The sequence below is a fragment of the Dendrobates tinctorius genome, unplaced genomic scaffold (genome assembly GCF_039654945.1).
Source record: "Dendrobates tinctorius isolate UK_male_01 unplaced genomic scaffold, ASM3965494v1 ptg000003l, whole genome shotgun sequence".
Taxonomy (NCBI): Eukaryota; Metazoa; Chordata; class Amphibia; order Anura; family Dendrobatidae; genus Dendrobates; species Dendrobates tinctorius.
In genome coordinates, this window is record NW_027361671.1 from 85039876 (window position 1) to 85060226 (window position 20351).

Below are 20351 nucleotides of genomic sequence, written 5' to 3' on the forward strand. Positions count from 1 at the left end.
CGGTGTCGCCCCCAACATACCGAATGCTGGCGGGGAGAATAAAGTTAGTTTTCTCCCTGCTGCACTTGGCTGTGTGAAGGTGCCGGGCAGCATAATAACACTGTTAACCTGCAGATTCACCGCATATCTGCAGGATAACAGCGTTATTCCTGGTGACAGGATCCCTATAACGGTTTACAAAAACAGTAATTTTGACAAGAGGTGCACAAACTTTTACATGCCACTGTACCCTGTGGAAATGTCACATGTAAAGGAACTTAAGGTTTCTTGGATGTGTAGGTCCCTAAGCATTTGCTACTTTTATAATAAGATACTAAACTACAAGATAGTATATTTGAGATATTGTAAGGACAAACGAGATTTGAGAAATATTGTACCTGCTTTAGCCAATTTTGTCTGTTAAGATTAGTTTTCTGGAGTCATAGTAAGGAAGAAAGCAGCAGGCAGTAGAACATGCAGGCCACAAATGCCAGTCCGGCCACCATCAGCTTAAGGTAGACCACAGTATACATACCCGCTCTCGTTGCACATGCAGTAAAGTGCGCTTCTGAGCCTCTACTTCTTGTTGCAATTCATGAATGATCTGGTTGGTTTCCTCACTTACTTCATGCAGCACCTTCAATGCTTGGTTGGTGGTAGGACGAGAAGGACTCCTGCAAGGGACATTCCTGTTAGCTAATACGATAAGATATCATGTATCAGTGCATTTATCCTATTACTATCTAAAATGCTAGATTTGTGTTTGTACTTCAAATAATGGTCACACTTTATATTGTCCATAACTCTTTCTGCAAATCTCCAAGTTTCCACTCGTCTGTGAGCCGTCCCTTACCCATGTCTGCTCCTTGCTGGACTGTGTACGTTAGACCTCCCTGGAGTGCACTGCATGCGCTCACAAGCTGCAGTGATCTCCCTGGCAAGGGCCCTCTCTGCTCGCTCAGTCTGGGCCATTGCCTCGCGTTCTCTGAAGAGCGATTCATTCTTTTCAGCCCTGAGTTCATGCTGCTCTTCCTCCATTTGCTGCAGCTGCTGCTTCAGACGCTCAATGTCCCGATCCTTTTCCTAAAAAATCAACTCAGCATGGGGATACTTTCATCTATGTCACTTCTGGGTGATTAAAATACATCTCCCAAAATAAATGCATCAAATCCATAACATTGCACTGAAGAAGTTTTGTCAGCTGATGACTTCTGACATTGTCAATCACAGGTGAAAATGTGTGTTACCAGTGGGTAATAAGGAAAACCTGTAAAACTATAAAAGCTCTGATTATTACATATCGAGTGTTAGTATCAGACTCCAGAGTTATAACTACCATAAGCTATGGGATCTATACCCAGGGGAAATGAGTGGGGAGCGACTTGTGGTTCTACAGGGGTGCCTGGTTCATCGTGGTCACTTTGCTGCACCATCTGGACATACCAGTGCAAGCTCTTGCTCAAGTCTCCTCATCTCCTCCTGCTTCTCTTCTTTCAAGATAGCACGCAGCTCATCTACAGCTTCTTGCTTCTCTCGCTGAAGGGCACGCCGATGAATTTCATGCTCCTGAATTGTCTGTCAGTGACGATTTAGTAAATTAGTATTGGTCTGGTACAGTCTTTTTTCATGTTGTATAAATTTCACATTACCCGGTAGGGGGGCCGGTCGCTGATAGATGTCACACACAGCGATCTCACTAGCGAGATCGCTGCTGAGTCACAAGTTTTGTGACGCAACAGCGATCTCACCAGTGAGATCGCTGTGTGTGACATCTATCAGCGACAGCTCCCCTACCGGGTATATCTGATCGTTCTTGAAAGCTCTGGACTGGTTACCAGCTCCCTTCACCAGCGCGCTGGTATCTAAGGTACACAGCGACGCTGCGCGCTCGTTGTCGCTGTCCTGATCGCTGGTGAAGCTGCCTGTTTGGCAGCTCACCAGCGATCATGTAGGGACACACCAGCAATCCTGACAAGTTCATATCGCTGTCGGGATCGCTGGTGAGTCGCTATGTGTGACGGGGCCCTTAGTCAACCGAAAGCTGGACTAGTATATCCAGCTTCATGCCTTGTTAAGGTCAACTCCTTCATTAGGAAAGATCTATATTCACTGATATGCTTTGTATAGAAACCCAGAAAAATACAGCAGACTCCAAAACAATATTGACCCCATCCATCATTCATGATTAAAATACCTATCCTTGTTTAATTAATTTTCTAACTTGTGTCATTACCATCAATATAAACGGAGAACAGGTGCACTAAATCTGCAGTGCCATCCTTGCCTGGGTAACCGCTTACTCTGAAACTGCAGGGTGGTTGATAACCTGGACAACGATAAACTATACAATAAAAAATCCCTCTGGGTTCACGAATGGAGAGGATTTTGGCAATTGCAAAGTTGATTCTTGTTTACAAGTACTTTACAATTTTAACCATTTAAAAACTTGAGACAACCCTTTTAACAGCTTTTTGCTGGACTGTGTGACAATAATACCTAATTAATTTGCCTATTGGGCAGTCTTACATTTTGGAGGTCAGCACATTTTTTTTCCAATGTCATAGACATTCTGCGCTCTCTTTCCATTGCCTCTCGCAGGTCTGCCATTTCTCTAAGTTTCTCTTCCTCCAACGTGTGCCTTTGTATTTGAAGAGCATCTTTTTTTTCACTTTCCCACTTTTTCTGTTCTCGCAGCAACGTATTATGCACCTTGAATAGAAAAAAAATAGAACATTTATTGCCTTCATTCCTATTTATTAGGTTATGTGCACATTTGTGGTATGTGTGTTAGTCATTTCATAATTTGTTACAAGGAAAGTACTCCTAAATGATTTTTCTTCTGTTTGAAGAGAAACTATAATATACTATAATGGCCAAAAGAGTTGGCACCCTTAAAACTGTTCCAGAAAATGTAGTATTTCTCCCAGAAAATTATTGCAATTACTCATGTTTTGTTATACACATATTAACTTCCTTTGTGTGTATTGAAACAACTAAAAAAAAAAACAAAGAAAAAGAAAAATGGACATAATTTTACACTAAACCCCAAAAATGGGTAGGACAAAATTGTTGGCACCCTCAACTTATTATTCGGTTGTACACCCTTTGAAATAAATAACCGCAATCGCTTCCTATAACCATCAACAAGCTTCTTACACCTCTCAACTTGAGTTTTGGACCACTCTTCTTTTGAAAGCTGCTCCAGATCTCTCATATTTGAAGGGCGCCTTCTCCCACAGCAATTTTAAGATCTCTCTACAGGTGTACAATGGGATTTAGATCTGAACTCATTGCTGGCCACTTCAGAACTCTCCAGCGCTCTTTTTCCATCCACTTTTCGGTGCTTCTTGAAGTATATTTGGAATCATTGTCCTGCTGGAAGACCCATGACCTAGGACACAAACCCAGCTTTCTGACAATGGGCACTACATTGCGACCCAAAATCCTTTGGTAATCTTCAGATTTCATGATACCTTGCACATAGTTAAGGCACCTAGTGCCAGAGGCAGATAAAGAACTCTAAAACATCTTGAATCTTCACCATATTTGACTGCAGTTATGTAGAGAAACGGGCGATCGGTAGGCTCCCCGGTCCGCTAGCCAAAACCGCATGAACCAGGGATCATCCCACCGCTTTCCTTTTAATGTGGGCATAATACGACTCAGACAACACAAAGTGAGGGTAAAACAGTGTGCCAATACTTTAAATTACAGTCTCAAACTTCCGCTGAAAATAGATGTCTGGTTAATTAAGATACAATGCTGTGTCCTCACATTGCTCCCCCATGTTAATTAGTCAGAGGCGATAGGATTCTGATCACACGTCTCCACTTATCGGGGACAGTCGACAGCATGTCTTTAAGCAGAGTAACGAATGTAAGAGGTCTCACCTTTTTGACAAGAAGACTTTGTATCATCCAGTTTCCTCAGAACATATTCAAAGTCTTCCTTGCGAAAATAAACTCCACACATAATTGAGAAACAACTCATATCCATTAAAGGAAAAAAGGAAGGTTGTCGGATCACAGCTGGATGCATCGAAAAAACAGGATTTTTAAGTTGCTTACCGTAAAATCTGTTTCTCGGAGCCTTCATTGGGGGACACAGAGACCATGGGTGTATGCTGCTGCCACTAGGAGGCTGACACTATGCACAAAAAAGGTTAGCTCCTCCTCCGCAGTGTACACCCCACCGACCGGCAGGGAATTCCTCAGTTAGTGAGAAAGCAGTAGGAGAAGCAACAGAATAGATTGAAAAACAGGACAGACAACTCAACTGTAAATAACCAAACATACATAAGGACAGGAGTTGTAGAACATGGGAGGGTGCTGTGTCCCCCAATGAAGGCTCCGAGAAACAGATTTTACGGTAAGCAACTTAAAAATCCTGTTTTCTCGTTCGCCTTATTGGGGGACACAGAGACCATGGGACGTCCCAAAGCAGTCCCTGGGGTGGGAAACAAACTTCCATCAGGCCAGCGGACTCACCACCGCCGCCTGCAGAATCCTTCTACCTAGGCTGGCGTCCGCCGAAGCGTAGGTGTGGACTCTGCAGAATTTCACAAACGTGTGAACCGATGACCAGGATGCAGCTTTGCAAAGCTGCAGCACGGAAGCTCTGTGGCGTACCGCCCAGGAGGCACCCACTGCCCGAGTAGAGTGGGCCCTGATCCCGGAGGGGCTCCGCGACGCTTAACTCGGTAGGCCTCCAAAATTGCCGATTTGATCCAGCGAGCAACAGTGGCCTTTGACGCCGGGAGACCTTTCCGCGCCCCGTCTGGAATAATGAAAAGCGACTGTCTTTCGGAAGAGAGTCGTCCTAGACAGATAGACCCTTATCGCCCTAACCAGATCCAGCTTGTTGAAGGACCGCTCTCGGGAATGAGCGGGACTCGGACAGAAGGACGGCAGAACGATCTCCTCCTTGAGGTGAAACGAAGACACCACCTTCGGATGGAAAGAGGGCGGAGGCTGTAGAACCACCTTATCATGGTGAAGTACCAGGAAGGGAGATTGGCAAGAAAGAGCTGCCAATTCCGACACACGCCGGACGGAAGTGATGGCTACCAGAAAGGCTACCTTCCAAGAAAGGAGAGAAAGGGAAATATCTCTGATAGGTTCAAAGGGAGGACCTTGCAGAACCCCTAGAACCAGATTAAGGTCCCATGGATCCACGGGCGCCCGGTACGGCGGAACCGTGTGAGCCACGCCCTGAAGAAAGGTCTTGACCTGAGGACGGGAAGCCAACGTCTTTTGAATCAAAATGGACAGTGCCGAAACCTGACCTTTCAAGGAACTGAGGGCAAGCCCCGCATCCAGTCCTGCCTGAAGAAACGCTAGGATTGAAGGGAGCGAAAAAGACATGGGCGCGAAGCCATAGGACTCACACCAAGTGAAATAGGCCTTCCAAGTACGGTAGTAGATCTTGGAAGAAGATGGCTTTCTGGCTCGGATCATGGTCTGAATTACTTGGTTGGAAAATCCTGCTTGTTTCAAAACCTCGGTCTCAACAGCCACGCCGTTAAATTGAGCGGCCGAGAATAGGGGTGGCAAATCGGACCTTGAGACAGCAGATCTGTTCTGTCTGGAAGCTTCCAGGGGGCGTCCGCGAGAAGGTTGACAATGTCCGCGAACCAAGACCTTCTGGGCCAATTCGGGGCAATGAGAATGACTGGAATTCCTTCTGCCTAGATCTTCTTCAACAGCTTGGGCAGAAGAGGCAGGGGAGGGAACAGGTAGGGGAGTTCGAACTGCGACCAAGGAACGGCCAGAGTGTCGGCGCCCACTGCCAGAGTGTCTCGAGACCTGGAAACAAACTGTGGGACTTTCCTGTTGAGGCGAGACACCAGGAGGTCTACGTCCGGGGTGCCCCACCGACGGAAGAGCAGAAGAAACACCTCCGGATGTAGGGACCACTCCCCCGCCGCGAGGCCCTCCCGGCTGAGAAAATCGGCGGCCCAGTTGTCTACGCCGGGAATGTGTACCGCGGAGATTGTCGGAACGGAGATCTCCGCCCAAAGAAGAATCTTGGACACCTCCGCCAGAGCTGAGACACTCTGTGTCCCCCCTTGGCGGTTGACATATGCCACCGCTGTGGCGTTGTCTGTCTGAATCCGGACAGGCAGTCCCTTGAGGAGTTTCTCCCAGTGAACGAGAGCCAGATGGATCGCTCGAATCTCTAGGACGTTGATCGGCAGAGCTGAATCCCGATCCGACCATCGGCCCTGAACCGTGTGGTTGCGGAACACTGCCCCCCAGCCGAGGAGACTGGCATCTGTTGTTACTATCTGCCAGAGAATGGGAAGAAAGGAACGACCCGATAGAATGAGAGGCGACGTCAACCACCAGTTGAGGGACCGCTTGATCCGGTATGAAAGATGAACAGGGCGATCCAGGGACAGAGGCGATCTGTTCCACCTCGACAGAATGTCCTGCAGGAGAGGTCTGGCGTGAAATTGGACAAAGGGAACTGCCTCTATCGCCGCCACCATCTTTCCCAGGACCCTCATGGCTTTACGGAGGGACGGGAGTCGTGTGATCTGCAGCGATCGTACTTCCTGCTGCAGGGAGAAAATCTTCTCTTGTGGGAGAAAGACCCTTGACCGACGAGTGTCGAACCGTAGGCCGCCTAGAAAGACCAGAGGTTGGGTAGGAATCAGAGAGGACTTTTTCCTGTTGATGATCCACCCGAAATTGGAAAGAGTGTCCAGGACGATTGACAAACTTTGGTGAGCCTGTTGAAATGAGGGAGCTTTGATCAGAATATCGTCGAGGTACGGGAAAAGAACGAGACCTCTGACCTTCAACGAAGCCAACAACGCAGCCATGATCTTCGTGGGAGCGGTGGCAAGACCGAAGGGCAGTGCGACGAACTGGTAGTGGTGCTGCCGAATCGCGAGACGCAGGAACTTCTGATGTCCGGAGAAAATCGGAACATGTAAATAGGCATCTTGGATGTCTATTGAGCACATGAATTCCTGCTCCTCCATGGAAGCGATGACCGAGCGAAGCGACTCCATGCGGAAGTGGCGAAGGCGGACCCTCTTGTTGAGCGGCTTGAGAACCAAGATGGGCCGAGCTGCGCCGGTTTTTTTTTTTTTTTTTTTTCGGCACTACAAACCGGTTCGAATAGAACCTTGTGAAGCGCTCCGATTCGGGAACGGGCACAATCACCCCGGAACTGAGGAGAGAGGCGATAGCCGTAGAGAACCCCGAGATCAAGGCTGGATCTTTTGGAGGCTGGGATTCGAAGAAACGATCCCGTGGAAGAGAGACGAACTCTATCTTGTATCCTGAGGATACGACCTCCCTGACCCAAGCTTCCTCTACGGAGGCCAGCCAAACATCCCCGAAGGAAGCCGATCTCCCAATTGGAAGGACCCCTCGAGTGCCCGACGATAGTCATGCTGAAGTAGACCGTCCAGATCTAGATCTGGACGGTCTGCCCTGGGAAGAGTGGGATCACCAGGAAGGAGTGGGTCTGAAGGAAACTTTCTATCCTGGCAAGCCTGCGGTCTCTGTTGGCTGGAGTTGTCTGCCATATTGAAACGGCGGAAAGTCCGAAAGGGTCGAAACTGACGCCTTAGTGGAGGTCTGCGAGGCTTGGACTGAGGGAGGAGTGAACTCGTGCCTCCGGTGGCGTCCTTAATAATCTGGTCCGATTGGGACCCAAAGAGGCGCACCCCCTGAAAAGGCAGGTTAGTGAGGGACTTTTTAGAAGACAAGTCCGCTTGCCAGGCCTTTAGCCAAATTGTACGTCGAATTGCAACTACGTTGCTTGACGCCTGAACTGCGCAGGATGCGGCATCCAAGGAAGCGGAAAGAAGATAGTCCCCGGCATGGGAGATCTGATTGGCGAGATTGGCCAAATGCTCCGGTTGCTCTTTATCCAAGATGCCCTGACGAAGGTAGTCTGCCCACGTGGCTATGGCCTTTGCTGCCCAGGAAGAAGCCAAGCTTGGACATACCGCCGCTGAAGCCGCTTCGAAGGCAGACTTCGCCAGGGATTCTATAATCCTGTCATTAGAATCCTTTAGGGACGCCACGCCTGAAAGCGGGAGAACCGTATTATTGGAAAGCCTGGACACGGGCGGATCCACCGAGAGAGAAGCAGACCAGTTGTCCGTGAGCTCCTTAGCGAATGGGTAGAGTACGCCGAGACGCTTTCCTCTTTGAAAGCGTCTGGTCGGATCCTCTCTTTCCCTGGTAAAAATCTTTCCAAACTCGGAATGGAAAGGAAATACCCTGGAGGGAGTTTCTGCCCGTCTGAACGAAACCTCCTGATCTAAGGATTTCGCAGGGGAGTCAGCAATATCGAAGCTATGATGGATCGCTGCAATGAGGTTCTGCACTGTGAACTTCATGTTTGCATCCTGGTCTGAATCCAGCTCTAAAATCCCCTCAGATGACCTGTCTGAAAGCGCTTCACCTGACTCGGGAGAGGAGGCCCGAGTGGGAGGCTGCTGAGAAGGGCTATGCGGTGAGATGGGGCGAGGAGAGGATTCCGGCTGGGTCTTTTACGACTAACGCTAGCTGACTCAGATGGAATAACTTGAGACCTGCTTGGCCCTGCCGAAGAGTCCAGGGGCAACGTATCCAGAACGGTCACCAGGGACTGAGACACCTTGGTGAGGTCTGCCACTGATTGAGATAGAGAGGAGGCCCAGCCAGGCGTGGGGGGGGTTCACCCTCACCTGGGGCAGTAAATGGCCCCTGGACGGCGTCAGGCTGAAGTTAGACATAGTGAAAAGCTGAGGTAGTGCCGGAAGGTTGGGGGACAGAGGGCGGAGAAGGGTCAGTCTGCAGTGCAGAGCTACTCACGGTCCGGTGTCCCCAGAAGCGATGCTCTGCGACCTGTCAGTGGATGCAGGTCAGAGCGAAATCCGGCCGACAGACCACCTGAGCGAAAAACCAGCTGGCAGATGGTGATATCCGGTGACGAGCTGGTGTCCGGCTGACAGGCTGGGAAAATGGCGCCTGCCTGAGAAAGAGCGCGCGTCCAGGAGAGGAGGGAGGGCAGAGCACACCACAGGGTTAAAACTCCTGCCCACTGGCCAATAGCAGGCTGGGCAGGTGAAGGACAGGCGGTGGGAGGGCCTGGGAAGAGCGGGAGAGAAGCCGGCTTAGAAGAAAGGGGCGGGGGGCGTGGCCGCGACGCTGCGGTAGGCCCGAACTAAAGCCGGGGCCTAAATTAGTTGCGGCGGCCGCCTGTCAGCAGGGGGTCGGCGCGGTGGTCGGAAAAAGGACGCCGCCGCCGGAAGCCGCGTCCAAGGGAAGAAGGGGAGGAAGAGGCCCTGTACTCCCTGTCCCCAGAAAGGGGGGAGGGAAGGGGGGAACGCGGGGGCCAGCAATATGGAGCATGGTGTGCCTATGGGCGTAGGGCGACTGCGAGCGACCGCAGCGCCCGCTCCCTGTGTCATTGAAGAGGCGCACCCCCTGTCCGTCGGGAATGGGCAGCCAGGTAAATAAAAATAAAAAATCCATACTCACCCATCCCCGATCCGTTACCTGGGACTGAAGAACTCCTGCGTCTCATCCAACCGACAGGCTCTGGTAGGCGAGTGGGAGGGAGACTGGCGACAAGGACCCCTGGAGTCGCTGGCACGTCTTGGTGTCGGCGTCCGTCTGGCTGGTCCTGCCGCGGAGAACTGCAAGGATACGGGGTGGCAGTACACGCCGTACTCGCAGACTCCATGTGGGAGTACAGATGTGACTTTTCACTCTGTATCCCTCCGTAGAACCTGTAAAGGAACGACGCACGACGAGGTAGATAAGGGTCTAATAAAAGACCCGTGTCCACCTCCTACTGACACTAAGCTAAACTGAGGAATTCCCTGCCGGTCGGTGGGGTGTACACTGCGGAGGAGGAGCTAACCTTTTTTGTGCATAGTGTCAGCCTCCTAGTGGCAGCAGCATACACCCATGGTCTCTGTGTCCCCCAATAAGGCGAACGAGAAAAATTCTTCTTTATTTCACATAATTAAAATGTAGATATCTCCACAATTCAATAAAAGCAGATTACATTTTGACGTGTTTCTGGCTCTCAGCCCTTAGTCATAGAATGTATAGGACTCACCAGGAAAAGAGCAGCTGTTACTTCAGAGAATCCAGGGGAGACTGTTGCACGCACAGAGAGAGGAGGTAACGACAAGCTTAGGAAGATGACAGTTCTTTAAGGTACAAGGCCAGTTGACCAGAGAGTCACAATCTGGCTTCAGATTCCAGGGCCTACTACCTACTACCAGGGCCTACTACCCCACCTGTGGCATGCACAGAGAAAGAAGGTAACAACATGCTTAGGAAGATAACAGTCCATTCCAATGCTGTGTCCTCACAAGGTACTATGTTATTTTCTTTGTAGGCTTCATTCCACTTCGGTAAACAGTAGAATGATGTGCTTTACCAAAAGCTTTATCTTGGTCTCATCTGTACACAAAAAGCTTTCTCAGAAGGATTGTGGCTTACTCACATACATTTTGGAAAACTGCAGTTTAGCTTTTTATGTCTCTGCATCAGCAGAAGGGGCCTCCTGGGTCTCCTGCCATAGCATTTAATTTCATTCAAATGTCGATGGATAGTATGTGCTGACACTGATGCACCCTGAGCCTGCAGGACAGCTTGAATTTCTTTGGATCTTGATTGCATCTCTGGAGATGGACTTGTAATCTTGTTGATATTTTCCACAATTTTGTTTCTCAAGTCCTCAGACAGTTCTCTTCTCATCTTTCTGTTTTCCATGCTTCGTGGGGAAGATAAGAAAACACAATGCAAAGATTGAGTCAACTTCTCCCCTCTTTATCTGTCTGCAGGTGTGATTTTCATATTGCCCACACCTGTTACTTATTACAGGAGAGTTTGAATGAACATCACATGCATGGAGCAAAGTTGGTTACCCACAATTTTGAAAAGGTGCCTATAATTTTGTCTGGCCCGTTTTGGGGGTTTTGTGTGAAATTATTCCCAGTTTGCCCTTTATTCTGTTTTTTTTTCTGTTGATCTAATATACACGAAGGAAATGAACGCGCGTATAACCAGGGTTGTGGAGTCGGTAATCCAAAACTCCAACAACTCAATATCCCTGACTCCGAATACAACTTCACAGCACTGCCTCACTACTGAACATTTACATAAAGTACAACATAGATTAATCTCAACTAAAAGCCCAGCTCCTTAGATCAGGAATACAAGAGACATTAATTGGACGTTTCATAACTTTCCCAAATTTTTATGAAAAAATATTCAGTACATCCTGCATTGTACTACTGTACCCAATTTATTACATATTTTAGGAGTCGGTCCATTTTATAACGACTCCACCACAATGGACACAGACTCCACACTATTCCAACTCCACAGCAGTGCGTATAACAAAACTCGTGTAATTGCAATAATTTTTTGGGAAAAATACTTAATTTTCTGGAACAATTTAACTTGTGCCAACTTGACTGTATATCAGGGCCGGACTGGGACTAAAATTCAGTCCTGGCATTTGAAGTTACACAGGCCCACTAGTCACATGGTGACTATATAATATCTTTGTACACTTGTAGGTTACAAGAAGTGAGAGGAGATTAACACGACTATATAACATGTAGTCACAGCTGTGCCCAGGATTTCAGCTTAGTCCTAATTATTGCTTTTAGGTACAGTACTCCTCCCAAAGCTCTGTCCCGTTTTGTACGCATGGTGACAGAATTCCTGGCAGAACTGCTATCCACTGGGCAACCAGACCCCCTGGTCATAGCTGCCCCTATCATACCTCCCAACTTTTGAAGAAGGGAAAGAGGGACAAAGACTGCACGCGCCCTACTGCAAATTTTAGGACACGCCCGGCCACACCCATTTCACAACTAGTCACACCCATGTCCACGCCTAATCGCACCCACTTAGCACGGCTGATCACACTGACTGGTACTGAGGGCACAGTGGCTGGCATTATGGGCACACTGACTGGCACTAAGGAAGAGAGAAAACAGACAGAGAGAGAAAAAAGAAAAAAGAGAAAGAAAGGAGAGCGCGAGAGAAAGAAAGAACAGAGAGAGAAAGAAAGAACAGAGAGAGAAAGAAAGAGGGGAAAGAAAGAAAGAACAGAGAGAGATAGAGAGGAAAGAAAAAGAAAGAAAGAGGGGAAAGAAAATGAGGGAAAGACAGAACAGAGAAAGAAAGAAAAAGAGAGAAAGAAATAGAAAGATTCTATAAAGATACTATAGCAGCCCGGCTCCCATTGTAGTGCCCACCTGAGCCTCCCACTGCAGGACATATCATGATCCGCTCACATGGCCGGCATCCTCGATTCCAAGGCGATCCTGCTGTCTGTGCTTTCGGAGGAGGACACAGTGATGGATCTGAAGCATTCCTGGTTCCGTCACAATCTCCTCAAGAAATTATCTCATTTCCGGTCAGCTTCCAGCACATCACTTCAGGTGGAACGTCATGTGTGTGTTTCAAAATGCTCCTCGGGGCTCCACCGTGAACTCCTGTGTCCGTGGGAAAAGCCCGCTTTGTATGCTTCGTACACACTTGGCTCCGCTCCGTACATCACGTACACATATGGGTCCACTCCGTACACACACGGCTCCGCTCCGTATACCCCATACACACACGGCTCCGCTCCGTACACCCAAGTATACACGCGGCTCCGCTCCGTACACCTCGTACACGCACGGCTCCGCTCCGTACACCTCGTACTCACGCGGCTCCACTCCGTACACGCGGCTCTGTTCCGTACACCTCATACACACATGGCTCCTCTCCATACACCGTGTACACACGGCTCCGCTCCGTACACCTCGTGCACACACGGCTCCGCTCCGTACACCTCGTGCACACACGGCTCCGCTCCGTACACCTCGTGCACACACGGCTCCGCTCCGTACACCTCGTACACACACGGCTCCGCTCCGTACACCTCGCACACACACGGCTCCGCTCCGTACACCTCATACACACACAGCTCTGCTACATCTACCCTGTAAACCCCTCCTGATCCCACACATACTTACCTCATCCAGCACCATGACAACAGCACAGCAGAGTCTTGCAGACACCAAGAGGCAAGGCTGAGCGCACAGGACCTGTGATGAGGTCACACAAGGGGCGGAGTCAGGGGTGACATGATCAGGGGTCTGGACAAAGGCTCCTGATCATGTGACCCATGACTCCTACCCTCCTGTGACCTCATCACAGGTCCTGTGAACAGAGAAGAGAGCTGGCAAGCGACGCTGTGAGTGGGGGGGGGAGGTCTCATGCTACGGCGAGGATGGGGTGCGTGGGAAGGGGCGTGGCGGCTTATCTCCCTGCAGTGCTGGAGGGTTGGAAACTATAACCGCCGTGCCCGCAGAGGGCCGGCGGCAGGAGCAACAGCCAGGCCAGTGGCCGCATCAGCTGGCAAGCGGTCAGATGATCGGGCGCTGCCGCCCACAGCCCACATGACAGCGGCCCAGCGGGAAAATGCCCGGTTGGTTATATTACCAATCCGGGCCTGCTGTATATGTTATATAATATACATACAGCATCAACTAAAAAATCACTCAGATCTTTTCCTTGCAATTATAGTCAAATTTAAGAGAGAGATGAAAACAGTAAGGTCACTGTGTCCCTCAAAATCAGCGAGTGAGCTGTTCTCAGAGAACAGATGATGAAAGGTCTATCTACACACATTGATAATCAACCAATTAATTTTTACAATAACACTTGTTCATTGGCCTATGTAAATATGCTACTGATCAACCATCAAAGATTAACCCCTTAACGACCGCTGATACGCCTTTTAACAGTGGCAGTTAAGGGTACTTATGCCTCTGTGCTGCTTTTTAATGGCACTGAGAAGTAAGTGTATAGTGCCCACCAGAGTCGGAATTTCTCTGAGACCCCAGAGAACATAATTCGGTTCTGGTTTTTACCGAACACAGTGTTGTGATCGCCGTTATTAACGATATAACGGCGACTGAAAAAGAAAAAAAAAGTCTGATTTCCTATTTAATTTCTTTCACCTCTAATGTGATCGCACACAATGACGTTCGCTTGTGCGCAGTGTGCCCACCGAGATCTGCCAGCTGGCACCCGGCAACAATAGGAAATTTAAAATTTAAAACAGACCCTATCACAGTGATCAAAATTTAAAAAAAAATAGTAAATCAAACTCCCCTTTATCACACCCTTAGTTAGGTAAAAATAATAAAATAAAATAAACAATGTATTTATTTCCATTTTTCCATTTAGTTGGGGCTAGGGTTACAGGTGGATCACACTTCAGTTTTTTGACGTCCGTTAAAATCCGTCGGTTTCTGTTAAAAAAACGGATCCGCCATTTTTTTGGTGGATCCATTTTTTTTCCCCATAGACTTGCATTAGTGGCTAAAGTGGATCCGTCAAAAAAATGGATCTAGTAGCATCCGTTTATGGCAAAACGGAAACGGATCCGTTTTTTCACACTTTGGCGGACGCCAAAAAACTGATGTGTGAAACAGGCCTTAGGGTTGTGGTTATGGTTAGGATTATGGTTAGGGTTTGGATTAGGGTTAGCAGTGTGCTAGGGTTAGGTTTGAGGTTAGGGTTATGGTTAGAGTTGGGATTAGCGTTAGGGGTGTGTTGGGGTTAGGGTTGGGATTAGGGTTAGGGTTGGAGTTAGAATAGGGGGGTCCGATATTTAGATACATCAGGGGGTCCCCAAATGCGAAATGGCACCACCATTGATTCCAGCCAATTTTGCGTTCAAAAAGTCAAACGATGCTCCCTCCCTTCTGAGCCCTACCATGCACCCGAAAAGTGGCTTTCCCCCCACATACGGGGTGTTGGCGTACTCAGGAGAAATTGCACAACAAATTTTGTGGTCCATTTTCTCCTGATACCCTTGTGAAAATAAAAAAATTTGGTTCCAAAGTAAACTTTTTGTGAAAAAAGTAAAATGTTCATTTTTTTCCTTCCACATTGCTTTAGTTCTCGTGAAGCACCTGAAGGGTTAATAAACTTCTTGAATGTGGTTTTGCACACCTTGAGGGGTAAAGTTTTTAGAATGAGTTCACTTTGGGGTATTTTCTGTTTTATTGACCCCCCCCAAACTCACTTCAAATGTGAGGTGGTCCTAAAAAAAATGATATTGCAAATTTTGTTGGAAAAATGAGAAACCTCTGGTCAACCTTTAACCCTTATAACGTCCTAACAAAAAGAATAATAATGTTTCCAAAATAGTGCTGATGTAAAGTAGACCTGTGGAAAATGTTGTTTATTAACTATTTTGTGTGACACCACTCTGATTTAAGTGTACAAAAATTAAAAGTTTTAAAATTGCAAAATTTTCAACATTTTTACCAAATTTACGTTTTTTTCATAAATAAACGCAAGTTATATCGAAGAAATTTTACCACTAACATGAAGTACAATATGTCATGAAAAAAGAATCTCAGAATCAGTGGGATCTGTTGAAGCGTTCCAGAGCTATAACCTCTTAAAGTGACAGTGGTCAGAATTGTAAAAATTGGCCTGGTCATTAAGTACCAAATTGGCTCTCTCACTAAAGCGCTCAACTGTCAGCTGATTGGATCGTTTACATATACATAAAAATCATTGTTGTTGCATCCTGTGTGAAGAAAGAACAATCCCCATACAGTTTCTATCGAGCCATGTCAATAAGCCTTTAAATGGCGCTCACTATGAGCAGAACTCTGCCTGTGTAAATGGACCTTTAAGTATTGTCTATGAAAAATAAGCTCTGCTACTGCAGTTGGTAGATTATATGAGATAAGATCCAGTAAAATATGACCAATACCAAGAGTAATAGTAAATGAGTTTTTAGATAAAATGGGAAACTGCATTTCACAAAATAGAAAAGCTCCAGTAATGAAGGCTACAGGTTTACAGCAAGTAACACAATCTCTCATACCATTTCCCTTGCTTCTTGTTTGAGTTCTATAGCCAGTTTCTTCATTGTTTCCTTCTGTGACTTTAGGTTTTCCTTCCATTTTTCAATTTCCTTATCTTTAACCTACACAGAAAAGCATAATATGGAGCTAATAGTGAGTGAATGACTGTAGGGCAAATAATTTTGTTGTCTCAACATCAATAATGGTTAAAATTGCCATGTTTTATAAAAAAAAAGTAACTTGCACTGGTTCAAACTGTCAGTCTTTGGTAATTAAAGGATAGTTCTCACTTGTCATACCTGCCTCCCGAAGATAACAATCCTTTAATTACCAAAGACTAACAAAAACAAAAACCCTCACTGTTGCCCTGATCCACTCCCGCCTTGACTACTGCAAATCTCTATTAATTGGCCTCTCCCTCACTCGACTTTCCCTTCTACAGTACATTGTTAATGCAGTAGCCAGGGTCATCTATTTGGCTAATCGTTACTCGGACACCTCCACTCTGTGACAGTCATTGCACTGACTGCCCATATATTATAGGATCTAATTTAAATTGCTTGTTCTCACCCATAAAGCTCTCCACAGTGCGGCACCCCCCTACATCTCTTTCCTCATTTCCGTTTATCGGCCTATCCACTTGTTACACTCTGCAAGAGACTTTCGAATAACATCCGCACTAATCTGTACCTCCTATTCCTGGCTCCAAGACTTCTCACGAGTTGCACCAATTCTTTTGAATGCTTTACCCCAAGAAATTAGGACTAACCACAACTTACACAATTTTAGGCGCTCCCCACATCTGTTTAGGACGGCCTATCATGTTCCCTAATCGTAGTCCTTTTGTATATAGCCCATTCACTATTTCTCTGAACATAATTCTCCATCAAACTCCATTGCACCCAAAAGCACAAAAAATATTGACAGTACATTTTTATTCTTTTAATCATGAGCATCCCATTTAATTTACCCCTTAAGGACCTGGGAATTTTTCATTTTTGTGTTTTCGTTTTCCTCCCCTTCTTCCAAGAGCCATAATTTTTTATTTTAGCTTTGACATAATCATACGATACCATATGAGGGCGTGTTTTTTTGCGGGACAAGTTGTAATTTTTAATTACTTCATTCAATTTATCATACACTCACTGGCCACTTTATTAGGTACACCTGTCCAACTGTGTGTTAAGACTTAATTTCTAATCAGCCAATCACATGGCGGCAACTCAGTGCATTTAGGCATGTAGACATGGTCAAGACAATCTCCTGCAGTTCAAACCGAGCATCAGTATGGGGAAGAAAGGTGATTTGAGTGCCTTTGAACGTGGCATGATTGTTGGTGCCAGAAGGGCTGGTCTGAGAATTTCAGAAACTGCTGATCTACTGGGATTTTCACGCACAACCATCTCTAGGGTTTACAGAGAATGGTCCGAAAAAGAAAAAAAATCCAGTGAGCGGCAGTTCTGTGGCCGGAAATGCCATGTTGATGCCAGAGGTCAGAGGAGAATGGGCAGACTGGTTCGAGCTGATAGAAAGGCAACAGTGACTCAAATTGCCACCCGTTACAACCAAGGTAGGCAGAAGAGCATCTCTGAACGCACAGTGCGTCGAACTTTGAGGCAGATGGGCTACAGCAGCAGAAGACCACACTGGGTACCACTCCTCTCAGCTAAGAACAGGAAACTGAGGCTACAATTTGCACAAGCTCATCGAAATTGGACAGTAGAAGATTGGAAAAACGTTGCCTGGTCTGATGAGTCTCGATTTCTGCTGCGACATTCGGATGGTAGGGTCAGAATTTGGCGTAAACAACATGAAAGCATGGATCCATCCTGCCTTGTATCAACGGTTCAGGCTGGTGGTGGTGGTGTCATGGTGTGGGGAATTTTTTCTGGGCACTCTTTGGGCCCCTTGGTACCAATTGAGCATCGTTGCAACGCCACAGCCTACCTGAGTATTGTTGCTGACCATGTCCATCCCTTTATGACCACAATGTACCCAACATCTGATGGCTACTTTCAGCAGGATAATGCGCCATGTCATAAAGCTCGAATCATCTCAGATTGGTTTCTTGAACATGACAATGAGTTTACTGTACTCAAATGGCCTCCTCAGTCACCAGATCTCAATCCAATAGAGCATCTTTGGGATGTGGTGGAACGGGAGATTCGCATCAGGGATGTGCAGCCGACAAATCTGCGCCAACTGTGTGATGCCATCATGTCAATATGGTCCAAAATCTCTGAGGAATGCTTCCAGCACCTTGTTGAATCTCTGCCACGAAGAATTGAGGCAGTTCTGAAGGCAAAAGGGGGTCCAACCCCTTACTAGCATGGTGTACCTAATAAAGTGGCCAGTGAGTGTATATTGTACTGAAAAACAGGAAAAATATTCCAAGTGCGGTGAAATTGCAAACATAAAATATCTGCAATTCTGACATTTTTTGGGGGGTTTCTATTTTACATCATTGTTCATTAAAAACTACCTGACAAATATATTCTCCAGGTCAATGCAATTACGGCAATACTAAGATTGGTATTCTTTTTAAACTTATTGTTGTGAAGAAAAAACAAATATACATTTACTTTATTGGTATAGCACATAGAACTCTGCTTGCTGTCTATCCACTACTGCCTTGTTATCCTGCTGCAACTTTAATGGTATAGAACATAGAACTCTGCTTGCTGAATCATTGCTATAATTCATCTGTGGCATTGTACTCAATACTCACTGCTGTATATCCATGGCTGGGTCACTGTAGATATTATCTTGGATAAGGTGTTATAGCATAGAAATGGAGCCAGGACTAGTGTCTTTGATCATCTATCCACCCCCTGGTACGTGGGCACAGCTGCTAAATTATCCCAAAACAGCTCCCACAATCCCTCTCTCCTGACCCTGTAGTGTGGTCTATAAATTTAGAAGCACGCAGTGTGGGGTGCACGCATCCCCTCAGCAAAGCATCCCAGCTGCTAAGCATTTAGCCTAGCCGATTGCTGGGCTCGGCAAATGACTTTCGACTAACCTCTGCACTAATCCGAACCTCCCACTCCCGACTCCAAGACTTCTCCCACGTTGCACCAATCTTCTGGAATGCTCTATCCCAAGAAATTAGGACCAGCCATAACTTGCACAGTTTTAGGGGCTCCCTCAAAACAAATTTGTTCAGAGCAGCCTATCACGTTCCCTAATCATAGTCATTGCGTGTGTGAGTGTGTATGTGTGTGTGTGTGTGTGTGTGTGTAGCCCATTCACTATCTCTAGGATGGCTGGACCATCATTGTAAATACACACCTGTACTTTGTATCCCCCCCACCTCATTGTAGATTGTAAGCTCTCACAAGCAGGGTCGTTTTATTTTGCTTTAATTATTGTATTATTGTTAACGTTGTTCCTTACAATTGTTGTATTTGAAACTGTTAAATTGTAAAGCGCTGCGGAATATGTTGGTGCTATATAAATATAGATTATTACTACATTTGTAAAAAAAAAAAGTAATTACTTAAATTTTTTCGAATTCTCTACATTTACCATACGGGTTAATCAAAAGGTAAAAAGGTAATATTTTTTAAGTTTATACTTTTTGAACATAATATCAAATGTGTTTATTTTTAAAATACATTTCTTTTTAAAGGGGAAAAATAGGGGAGATCACAATTTCTATATGTTTTATTTATATATAAAAAGTTTGTTTTTATAACTTTATCTTTTAGTCCTTTAGGGGACTTGAACCTATGAGCACTTATACTATATACTGCAATACCATAGTTTTGCAGTCTACAGTTAAATCATGGCCTGTGGCCGAGCTTCACAGGAGGCCCCCAGCTGCATCGGTAACCCACATAGGTATCCTGTAATCACACTGCAGGGGACTGATGAGATGCAGTGTATGCATGCTGACATTGATGTCATTTAAATTCCAACGTCAGAGATTGACAGTGGCCTTAAAATGGTTAAGAGCCGTTCATCTGCCTGGTATGAAGCAGGCTCAGATCCTGAGGCCGCTTCGTTTATTCCTTTGTTGACCTATGATGCAAATGTGTGCGTCGGGGTTAAACCGATGAATAAGTGCCAAGATACAGATCATCAAAGTTTATAACTATATTTTAAGTCAGTAACTTACCTTCACAGAATTTACGACTTTATCCATTTCTTTTTTCAGAGATTCTGCTTGATCCTGAAGAGCTTTTGCTTTTACTTGTTCCATATTTTCTGCAAACTTAAGTAAAAGAACAGACAGAACCATCTCTGTAATAGCGCTTGCTTGTTACACAGCACCACCTAAACAATCCGTAACAATATTAGATTTCATTGACTATTATTAATATCTTCTGCAATTCTGTTGTAGAGTTTGTAGTGTGTAACCCCATCAGGGAAGGTAATGGACATACCTGTTGAATGTCCTTTTGCTTTTGGTTCTGCAGTTCTTCTTTCAGCTTTGAGATCTGTAGATCCTGGCAAAATAATAAGATAGATTGCAATATTTCTAAGTGTTACTTTATTTTGTAGACCTTTA

At 46.2% G+C, this 20351-nt stretch overlaps 1 protein-coding gene across 5 annotated transcripts in view; it reads right to left on the reverse strand.

Moving 5' to 3' along the window:
* LOC141066693 (uncharacterized) overlaps positions 1-20351 on the reverse strand; it is a 169966-nt gene that overhangs the window by 36903 nt on the left and 112712 nt on the right. For all 5 annotated transcript variants that reach the window (XM_073558001.1, XM_073558017.1, XM_073558026.1 and 2 more), the window contains 7 exons: positions 20227-20289; positions 19959-20054; positions 15859-15960; positions 2506-2688; positions 1423-1554; positions 833-1062; positions 515-653 (listed from right to left, as the gene is read on the reverse strand). In XM_073558001.1, the coding sequence (XP_073414102.1) occupies positions 515-653; positions 833-1062; positions 1423-1554; positions 2506-2688; positions 15859-15960; positions 19959-20054; positions 20227-20289 (945 nt within the window). The remainder of the gene's footprint in view (positions 1-514; positions 654-832; positions 1063-1422; positions 1555-2505; positions 2689-15858; positions 15961-19958; positions 20055-20226; positions 20290-20351) is intronic.